The following is an 11,348-nucleotide window of genomic DNA, read 5'->3' as shown; positions in this document are numbered from 1 at the left end:
CCGAGAATCGGAGGCCAATCCGGTTTTGCCTCCGGTCTGGTTTTTAAAACCATGGGCTAGAGATCCCTTTTTTGAGCTCTACAAACTTACAAAGGCATATTTGTTCTCTTTAGTTGTCCCACATGGTTTGTCCACTTGTCCCCACAAAGAAAGGAAGTCGAAGATGTTTTTAAATTTTCATCATTAGGATACTAAAATGTTTTGTAAGATCTATTGTTTTATTTAAACAATTAATAATTTCATGTGACAAAATTAGTTACTTCTCTTTATTAATAACACAAAAAAAAAACTTACAGATATTTAACTCTTTATCATTAGATTAAGACACCAATCGACTTTTAGTATAGACAAGAATTAAACCCCTAATCTTTTATTCAACCATCAAAACATCTCCAACAGCTTATCTAAATTTTTGTACTATTTGGACAATGAGGAATGATATTTGAAGTATGAATAAACTTCAATATTCTCTACTTGCAAAGAAATACTGTAGCCATTCTAATCTAAAAAGTAGAGATAGAAAAGTTGTTAAAGTAGATTTTTGAGGCGTTCTCTCTCTAAAACTGACTTTAAATAAGCGATTGAAGATGCTATCAGAAAGTTAAATTAAAATAAAAGAAAGAAAGTTAGGTGAAACATTTGAAGCTAAATTCAGAGACTTTTTTTTTATTATTTAAAAATAAAAAAAGGGCGGAAAAAACAATAGCTGTCGCTTTCGCTTTTGTCTGATGTTTATTGTTGGTGAGAGCTTTTGTCTGATGTTAACTCTGGATCTATTCTCAACAAAACAAAAACAAGCGATTGTTCCAACAGTCTCTCTCTCTCTCTCTCTCTCTCTCTCTCTTAGATTAAGATTAAGATTAAAGATTCCTTCTAATTGTCTTTGCATTTTTATAGGAAACTGTGTGTTTTTCTTTTTTTGAGATATGGCAGTGGCAGCTTTCAAATCCTCGTCCAGAAGAGGAAACCCCACAGCCACAAACTCAAATACTGCTACTCCTAAAGAAAGCAGAAACACTTCTCCAAAGAAAGCCCCAATACGAAGATCTAGAAGTGTCAGTGCTTTCTCTAGGACTAGTACTAACAACTCCACCGACTCTACTACTGCTACTACTGTTTCCTCTGATTTCTTGAACAAGAGAGACAACCCTTTGTTCTGGAGTAGCTCTACTGCTAAGTCAACTCCAGAACTTGAGCCTCAGTGCAGCAATGGTGGTGAAGATAGCAGTAGAGGTCGCTCTGTCGCCAGGAATGTTGGTGTTGGGAGTAATAAGGGAGCTGGGATGCAGGCTGCCCGGAGCCTTTCGAGTTTCGGCACGGCCGATGCCCGCCGCAACCGCTCAGTGTCGCGGGGCCCGGTGTCGAGGCGCCGGGATGTGACTTCTGAGGTTTGGAGTTATTTTGCAATGGAATTATGAGTTATTTGAATTCTTTTAAATTATCGATTGTCCCAGAAGCTAATGATAACTCAAATCATTATTCTAACAAAGTGAAGAGGTTTATAAGAGAATGCTTGAATTGATTATATTTGGTTTTAAAAAAAAAAGAATGCTTGAATTAGTTTTATTTGTTTGTGTTTTTTAAGTGATTTGGGAGTGTTTGTTTAATCAAATTGTGGGAAAGATGGGATGTTAGATAGATTGTTTGAATTGTTTGTCCAGAGTGAAGCTGAGCAAGAAGGTAATTTATCAAAGGATTTCAAGAATAGACGTGATTGGAGTGTAGTATCTAGTAATACAAAAAAAGGTGGCTTAGTAAGAAGTAGTTCTGGTGTATGGTCTTCTCAGGATTCCCCTTTCAGGCATTCGGATGGTTCCACTACAACTTTGGTACATTACTAGGGTCCCATTTTCCTTTTGGGATATGATGTGATGGTTCATAAAAGGGAACTATTAAATTGATGATTTTTTGCCTTTTAAATATGTTTCTCATTGTAGTCTTGTTCGCAAAGTGCAAACTGGGAAGATAAAGCATCCACGCCAAGTTCTTTATCTGGAGCTGAAGATAAAACTATAAAAGCAGTTTGCGGAAAAATGAAGGTGAGGTGGGGATAATGTTGTGGTCATTTGGTCCAGATATAAGTTATGCACTTTAACTCAGTTTACATGTTAGCAAAAATCCAAATGCTATTATGGAAATTAGTAATATCTAATTATGATGGATAAAGCCTTTTGTAATATAAAATGGTTTCATACTTCTTATTGCAGTCAGTCCAAGGGGACAACGTGGAAGCTGATACTACTACTAATGGTATATATGAAACTGTTCGTTCTGAAGTGAGGCGTGCTATCTCTGAAATCCAAAATGACCTTGAAATTGTTAGTTCTTTTGTTTTTCATTATGTTAGTGTTGAATTAATTATGTAATGCTGTTACCAACAAAATTCTTGTCAGAATGCTTTTGAATCTAACATGAGTTAGGCAAGATGTGATGGAGTTCTACATTTTCATTTCTGTATTTACCGAGTTCTCTAGTATTAAATGACAGTTCATTTTCATGACAAGGATAGGATGCTCTATCTTCTAAAATTTTTGTAACATATGTTTTGTGTTGGGAATTCATGCCCTGATAGATGGTAGTGTACGTGGATTTTTGAAAAAGGAAAAACATAATGAATATGTAAGAGAGACCTTCCCCTGCTTGGTGGGGTAGGGGTGTCCACGTTTTTATTTTTGAGGTGCTATGATCATAAATTCTAGCATATACATCATTCCATTGTGTAAAATATTAGAGAACTGAGATTTAGTAGTGAGGTTCTCAATGTGCATTTAGTGTCTCACTTTAAGTGAGTTCAGTAACTCTAACACAACTTTAATTCTTCACACATCTTTGGTATTTTTATGGAGAGACCAAGATTACCAACCTGGCAAATTTGGAATGGAATGGATCACCACCAATTCAAGGGTTGGTATGTTGAGAATAGGGGTTTAAATGAACTGACCTGCTCAAAAGCTTCTCAGTCAAAGAATTAGAAACTCAACTTGGGTCGTTCATCAAGTTAAACAGGCCAGCCTGATCTTTAGGCTCATTTAGTAAACAAGCAAGCTCGAAGAGTACGGTGCTCAAACTCATTAGCTTGTGAACCTGTTATAAAAAAGCTCGACTATTTGATGGTGCAGGAAGGAGCCTTACAAAGAGTAAATACTTTTCAATTGCATTAAAATTTCAATTAGGACTTGTAACTTGTAAGAGTGATACACAAAAGGTTGTAAGCATTCTTATCCTTTCCCCTGATGTGGAACTGCTGGAACAATGGAGGGTGCCAACAAAAGACTTGCTAATAATACACATGCCGTGTGTTTCTAAGCCATTAATTGTTGGACCTGTTTTCTTGTGGGCTCAAACCTTTCTATGTTCAATGCTGGGCTCAGTTCTTTCTGACCATGTATTGTTTAAGATAGAATTGTAGTGTGACCTATCCAAAAAAGACTATTGTAGTGTGACTTCGTCTTTACTTTCTTAAGTTTGTTGAGCTGCTTGTTGGCTTGATGAGCTCAGTTCGAGCTGAAGGTTTGAAGTTAGTTCAAGCTTCAGCCAAGCTTAAGGTATTGAAATTTTAGATTGAGCTGAGCCTGAGCATGGTAGAAAGTGGCTTGGCTTTGCTTATTTACACCCATAGTCAAGAAATCATCTTGGGATATGGCTTTAACAGAGTTAAAATTGGGGCACTCTTTCATTTGTAATGCGGTAACTCCAACTACTTGTTAAAAAGGAATGTCAGAATGTGTGAACTCCAATCGTTAAGCAAGTGCCTCTTCTTTCATAAACTTTGAACTTATGATATTCTTGTGGTTGTGTACACACGTGCTGACTTATGTTTGTACCCACACCAATGCTCTAGATCTTGTTGTATGGTTAAATTTGGCAGTCTAGCTTTCGTTTCTACTCTCATTTTTAATTATTTTTTATGATTCCTACATGGCTAGTATCAATTTGGTTAATTATGTTTATTATTTCTGCTCATTTCATTGTATCATGCAAGCCACTTTGGTTTAGTGTATAATTTGTTCTCTGGTTCTTTTAAATTCAGGCTATCCGAAGGAGTAAAACTACTGATATTGCGACGACCAATATAGCTGATATCCCTCCCGACTTGGTAAACCCAGGTGCAGTTGAATTAGTTTTGGATATCAGAAGAGAATATGCCATAAAGCTTGAGCAGGTGATTTTACCTTGCCATAACTGTAAGCGTAGATGGGGATACATGAATCAGGATTGTCTTGTCATGCTTGGTAATTGGTACATAGCTTAGTTCATGATGGCATTGTTTCCCAACTACATAAGTCTTTGGGCAGATAAAGATTCATGCACTTTCCAATCCAATAACTATAATGACTCAATGTAAATATTACTTTTATCCCACAATAGTTAGAAACAAATTATTATTGAAGTTAAGTGGAAAATTGGTCTTTCTTAGGGCACAGTAGGCCTAATTATTCATGCCTGTTTGTCTATATGATGGTGACCCATCAGTAGGTCATGTAGTTATCCTGTTTCCTATTTTATAGACATAGTTTACTATGATAAAGTTTGTTCATGCACTACATATTAAAAACATTAGGGAAGTTATTCATGCACCTGGTAGAGGTGACTAATTTAAAGGAAAATGGGACTAAGAATGTGTAATCAGAGTGGCTAATTCATGCAGAAAATTTGAAGATTAAGGTGGTAACCAAATGAACGTCCATAGTGCATTGGGCAAGCACTTGTGATGAACTATCCTCTCTTATTTTCTTTAACAAAAGAGATTTTTGAAGTTATATTTTTAATAGATGGTTAAATTTTTTATTAAGCTTGGCCTGAAGCTTCTATTCTGGGACAACGTTGAAGAAACATTGTCTTTCTTGGTCCCAAGTCTTCAGTGCCACATTGGGGAACATACACTGGAACAGGCATTCTAGGCTATGGTGTCTAATCATGCTACCTGGTTAATAAAATAGAAGTAATCTGAATATCTTACTCATGTAACATATCAAATTCAGCATTGTTTATTTGTTTTTTTATCCAATTCATTCAAATAAAAATATACTCCTTAGACCTTGTCTTCAACTTGCAGTCCCTTGAACGTGCTAGAAAACTTCAAGCAGACTTGGCTGTGGAGGAGCACCGCGGACATGAGCTGAGTAGAATTCTGAAGGAAATACTTCCAGATCCTAAGACCCCTACTGTGCCAAAGTCTCGACCAGGAAGAAAAGTAGGCTCTTTTTGGTGTTTTGGTCAAAATTCTGATGCATTTTTACACAATCTGATGACCTCTAGCTCAAAAGGCACCTCCTTCCTTTGTAATAACAAGGTGGAGTTTGAGGTAGTGGGTTCAAGACCCACCGGTGTGTTTGTATCTTACCAATACACACGAGCGCACACACACACATATAACATTTATCTGGATCTTTATTTCTTTTAATATAAGATATACTATTATCCTGAATAATGCATCAATTTGAAAATTTTGAATGTAATTCTTCCCCCCCCCCCCCCCCTCTTTCCTCCACCTTTGACTAAAATGATCATACTTGATATATGCCTAAACCCCAAACTATTCTATCAGTCTATTGCAAATAACAGATTTGTGGGTACAAATACTGGTAAAATTACAACAGATTCGTTTTTTGCCCCATCTTCACAAACACTCCTTCACAGATCGATCATGTTGCATCCATGTATATCACTAATGTGGGGAAATAAATGCTACGAATGCTGAGAATTCTAGTGTCTGTATAGAAATCAACTATGCCTTTTCTTCTTTCTTTCTGAAAGTGTATTCATTCGAATATGATGACAGACTAGCATTGAAAGAAGAAAGATGTCAAAACGTCTAGAAGAAGAAGCCATGAATTATTTTGATGAGTGTGTATCCTTATCAACATTTGATAGTTCTGACTTCTCATCACCAGAGGACCCACCATTTGATCTTGCTACCCCAGTTGGTGACAGTATACTACCCCAAGCAAGTTTGGGAGCTTCAGATACCAACTTTACCAAGAGTTCCTTAAATACTAAACAGGTCAATCTTCTCATCTACTAGTGTTTATCTTTTCTACTTTTGTTTTGAATCATTATATCTAGACATGTCAGTGAATGAATGATTCTACTTATTACTCATTACAGTTTTGCATATTCTCAGGGCTTATTCATTATTGGGGAAAATATCCCTTCTTTTCCTTTGTTAAATGATTTTAGTTGTTCTTAATACATATCCATAATCCATGCAACATATTTTGTGGTATTGTATGCCAAATATATCTATAAGCAATAGCAAGCTATAGAAATGGCATTCTTTGCACCAGGGCTTACTGATTGAGCCACTTACCATATCCATGAAGCCCACATGTGGGCTTTCAGTTTGTGTCAAATTCAAATGCTTTTGGTTGCATAACGCAAGAAGAATAATGATTGAGAGAGGAACTAAAGCTCAAACACATTTTAGGTCCAGTTTGCATAATTTTTCAAGGTGAAACTTCTCCCAGTGGTTGAGCAGGTCCCCAACGGAAGGTTGGACATCTCCTAATTAATGTGGAATAGGTTCATAGTCAAAAAATTGGGCTATGGCCATCACACCAGAGGCATGCAAATGCACTAGTGCCGAAAAGTGATTATATTAATGTAAAAGGAGCAAAAAGGGCAAAAGGGAAGCAAACAAATTTAACATGAATATTAGAGAGGTAAATTAGGACATGGCCCTTGATATATCCAAGTGGTGTAAAACAGATCAATGTAGCCTACTCAATTGGTCAGGATCATGGTTTTAAAAAACCATACTGGACCATCAGTTCAACTAGGAATTGGAACCTTTACCAATCTGGTCAATTCCCAAAACCGGACCCCTCCAAAATCTGTCATAACTGACAAACTGACAGTTTAATCACTAAAACCACAAATCGGAACTGGTTGTGACCATTTTTATTATTTTACTTCCCAAATTTTTTTTTTAATTAGTAACTTACTAAAAGCTGCATCGCAAGCATTACATTTTTTTTTATATAAGAGAGTGACAGGCCAAGCTACAAGCCCAACATCGAACTAAAGAATATTGGGCTTACAAAAACTGATACATTCAATTTTTAAACTCTTGATGGAGTATTATATTTATAGGGGAAGGAGTATAGCACCCTCATTTATTTTCCAACATGGGACTTCTAACAATTATTTCTCATAAAGAAATAAGTCCACATTGAAAAAAAGGAAGGATGCTATAATTTAACTTATAACTGAGCTACTCTTCCCTGCTATCTTTCATTCTTAAGTTGCAAAAGCCGAACAGCCCTAAACCCGTGACAATTGACCAGGAGTAAGTCTTTATAAGTTTCTCTTATAGATTAATAATGAAAAATTATGAAACAGAGAAAAATTTGGCTTACAAGCTAAGAAGTTTAATATCCTAGATGTTAATAATATTTATTATTTATAATGTGCCAATCTGCCTATCAGTCAAATCCTGGATCGACTACAAGATTAGAAATCACTCACTTTTCCAGTTCTTTGTCTAGTCCATTGCCAAACCTTGGTTCAACTAAAAAAATAAGGTATTACTCTCTTTTCCAGGTCTTTGTCTAGTCTAGTTTTCAAACCATGGGTGGGATGAAGGCTTAATTAAACTAAGGGTTGATGACATGGGCAGAGTTAGGAAAACTTGTCTGTGTGCTTATGATGGCCATAGGGCTACAAAAATTTGCGGATTTAGGATTTAGCCTCCATTTGGATTGAAATGAAAAATGAAAATTATTTTACTATTCAACTTATTTTTGCTACTGTTCATGGGCTCCACTGCACTTTTTGATACTATTCATGGGTCTCATTGTACTATTTCAACTAACTTTTACTTTTATCTATAGTACTTTCAGCAAAAAGTTTTCAGCTTCAGTAAAATAAATAGTTCCCAAACAGACCCTTAGTATCTTTAAGAAAGGGTTAGGATTTGTAAGAGTTGGAAATCTTTTTAATTTTGTGGCTGTTTGGTAGGGAAATATGATTTGATAAGGGAAGGGCGTGGATTTGATTTAGGTTTGTAAAAAGAGAAGAAAAGAGAGACTGCTGGTGCTGTTTAGGGGCTGTGTGACTACCCACACGAAGCAGTAACTGTGAGCCAAAAGACAAGAAGAAAAGAGAGATTGAAAGAGAACACTCTAGGCACTCTTGCTTCAAAATTAAAATAACTAAATTTTCTGTCAATCAATTTTGGAATTCTTTGAGTACATTGAGCACAAATATAAGGACTTTTTCTAGCATTTGTAGCATTAGGACTCCTAATTTGACTAGAGAACTAAAAATCTAGTAAGGTATTAATTAATTTCTGAATATTTTAAGTAAATTGAGCACAAACATAAGGACTTTTTCTTGCATCCAAGACACTTGGCAACTCCTAGGAAATTATAGACTGAATGACCAAATCAAAAATTGTTTCAACCTATAGAATCATATAATTCGTGCTTAAATTGGACTTAACAAATTCACACAAATAAATCTTGATTGGATGCAATTGTGAACTAGCAACAAATTAATGTTTCATCATTGCATCAATTGAGGTTTATGAACTCAAAAGTAAAGGGCTATGGTTAGCACTTGAAGGTGCTCAATATACAGCTTTTGTATATGGTTTCATGAAATAATAGAATAGGTGCTTACATGTACTACCGGACTGATTAACTTTTTTTTTTGGTTTCACCTCTCAAATAATTGAATTGGTAGTTACTACTTTACTTACAAATCCTTGTGTATTTAACATAATTAAGTTGAGTGTTTTTGTATAATTTTTTTATTAGTGAACATTATACATATTCAAATAAATTTAAGTTGGGTCATTTTCTACTATACTTTAGGAAAATCATTTGCATGTGATGCATTAGATTTGTAATTGGCACTGAACTTGCTGAATACCATTCATTGTCCCATATAAAGCTTAATAAACTATTTATTTGTGCTTTGTGTGAATTACAATCAAGGGCATTCATCCCCTGTAGGACACAAAAATGGAAGGCTAAATAGAAGTATAACCAGGTAATGCACTAGTATCATTAGTGACTCTCTAACTAAAATTTATGAAGAACCATCAGTATGGAAGGTGTGAGTTTCAATATCTTTACTGAAGATGTCAGCAAGTTGGTCCTTGCAGACAGAGCAAACTGTAAGTAAATTATTGGTAATTAAGTCTCTTAACAAAACAATATTTAAAGTGCTACGCTAGAGCTTGAAGTACTTGTTTTGGCAGCATGATGAGTAGCACTAACATTGTGAAATGAATAACCAAGAGTGGTTGGAAAGGTCTTGAAAAACATGGAGTAAGGACCCATAGCACTTTGGAGGTCATGATGGCTAGTGTTTTGAACTCAGCTTCTCCACTAGATGAAGAGACAAATAAAGTTTTGACCAAAGCCTGATTTGGAGCAACATGTGTTAGGACACCTGACCTTACATAGTCACAATGAAAGGTCCAGATGAGGATAGAGGCTAAGAAAATTACGCCTTTTAGGTTGTGTAAAATCATTTGATGGCTTAGAAGTGAACAGTGGTTTGTTTGTCACTATTTTGACAAGTGTGGTTACCAGGACAATGCAAGGTTACCATTTGTCAATTTGGTGTAGGTCGAAGTAACATAAGCGAGGCTGCATTGTTGTTCAATATTGTGAGGCACTAACAAAATTCTTCAATGATAAGGGAGCTCTGCTACTGCTAGAGATTTGGAGCCTATGCAAACAAGGTTTGTAATTAAGCCTTTTAGCATATTTGAGGAAAAACGATGATTATTTGGTTTGAATAAGAATTAGGCCAGTAGGTTTGCTGTGAGCTTCAATACTAAGAAAAGTAACAAATTCTGAGGGACAAAATAGTCATTACAGTGACATTTTAAAATTTTAGTTTGGGTAATTCCTTTGACATTGAAAGAGGGAAGGGATTTTTTGGCTCCATAAGAAAAGAGAGAGAGAATCTCTATTTGGGAAAAAAGTAAAGGGAAACTTCGAGCCTTGATGGCTAGTTGGGGTAAAGGAGGAAGGAGAGACAAATAACTAAAATAGAACATTGAACGAATTTTCCTTTATTTTTTCTCATTTTTTTGATTGTGCTAAGATAACTAGGAAGAAGGTTTTAGAATTGAAGTTTCAACTTTTGGTTCCTTTGCACATACATCTCTCCTGACTCTATAACTTAGGAGAGGTCAAATAAGTGATTGACTTCCCCATTTGTTGTCTGCATTCCATAGGGTGAAGATTATACATGTAATATACATCCCTTTTCTTTCAATCATGAATTTTTTTTTTTTTTTTTTCAAATTACCCTTTTCTTTTGCTTTTCAACACTAGTTCTAATTTTTCTTTCATAAAAGAACATAACTGGATGTACAAACATGCGTTTAAGTTCTAGAATACAAATTTTAAGCAAGCAGATATTTTGTGATATTACAAGTGCAAATATCAAGGTTTTGGATATGATGCCATCGCGGTTTCCTGAAACTTTTCATAGGCACAGGAATCAGACATTCCAGGTCAGTTCATGAATGGCGATGATGCGTCAGGACTAACAGCCAGCAGTGACAGTAAGGAGTCCAACTTGGATCCAGTAAGTCAAGACAGTGCCAATTCCAAAAGGAGCCAGAAATTTCAGTTCACCTTTGCTGGCAAGACAACAGAAACTTTTGAGCTCCAACATGACATTAAGAAGTATATCAGAACTTTTGAGAAACATGATGTTGTCTCAGAGAACAACAGATCAAACTGTTACAACATGGATGAATATAATCTGCAAGCCTCAGCTCAAAGCTTCTTGTTTGACAAGGTCATATTGAAAAACAGAATTGAGTCCGGTAGTTTGCTTGTGTGTGGTGGTATCACTGTTTCATTTTCTCCTTTTGCTTCTATCATCTGAATGTTGCGGTTATGGGAATCCCACAAATTTAATGTGAACCTGGGAATACTATTACGCCAAACGAAAAACACTTGTATAAAGTCATGTAATTTTGTCCTTTTGTTGAATGTGATTTTTTCTTTTTTCTGAGACCTTTGTTGAATGTGATTCAAGTGTTAGTAATAAGATCATTAATTTAATTTTATTTTTAATGGAAAATCATGAATGATTTGAATATTATGTTTAGTGAATTATACATGCTTTGAGAAAACCATTTTAATTTTTTTTTCCTCTTTACACTTGATTTTTGCCCATCAGGCACTCTACAAATATCAGGTAGGATGTAGGTTTGAATAGTTTGATCAAGTTTTCCCAGTCTGGCCTGATATCTTATTTTATTAAAAATTTCTTTCAAACATTTTTCTATTCTTTAGAGAATTATATTGAGTACTTTTTTTTTAAAATTGCATTATACTTATTCAATCTTAATAATTAACATATACCAAGAGTCT

At 35.3% G+C, this 11,348-nt stretch overlaps 1 protein-coding gene across 2 annotated transcripts; it reads left to right on the top strand.

Moving 5' to 3' along the window:
* Positions 1–795: 795 nt before the first annotated feature.
* Positions 796–11,041, top strand: LOC142617563 (uncharacterized). Of its 2 annotated transcripts, none has more exons than XM_075790465.1 (8): positions 796–1,388; positions 1,662–1,829; positions 1,938–2,039; positions 2,208–2,318; positions 4,031–4,162; positions 5,057–5,194; positions 5,783–6,004; positions 10,462–11,041. In XM_075790465.1, exons 1-8 carry the CDS (start codon positions 927–929, stop codon positions 10,855–10,857), a joined length of 1,731 nt encoding a protein of 576 aa, XP_075646580.1. In that variant the 5' UTR covers positions 796–926; the 3' UTR covers positions 10,858–11,041. The 2 variants fall into 2 exon arrangements, with proteins under 2 accessions (XP_075646580.1, XP_075646579.1); XM_075790464.1 differs by having other exon boundaries at positions 798–1,388; positions 10,456–11,041.
* Positions 11,042–11,348: the final 307 nt, after the last annotated feature.

Source organism: Castanea sativa, chromosome 11, assembly GCF_040712315.1.
Source record: "Castanea sativa cultivar Marrone di Chiusa Pesio chromosome 11, ASM4071231v1".
NCBI lineage: Eukaryota > Viridiplantae > Streptophyta > Magnoliopsida > Fagales > Fagaceae > Castanea > Castanea sativa.
Note: the sequence above shows the minus strand (reverse complement) of the source record. Positions and strands in the feature narration are given on the sequence as shown.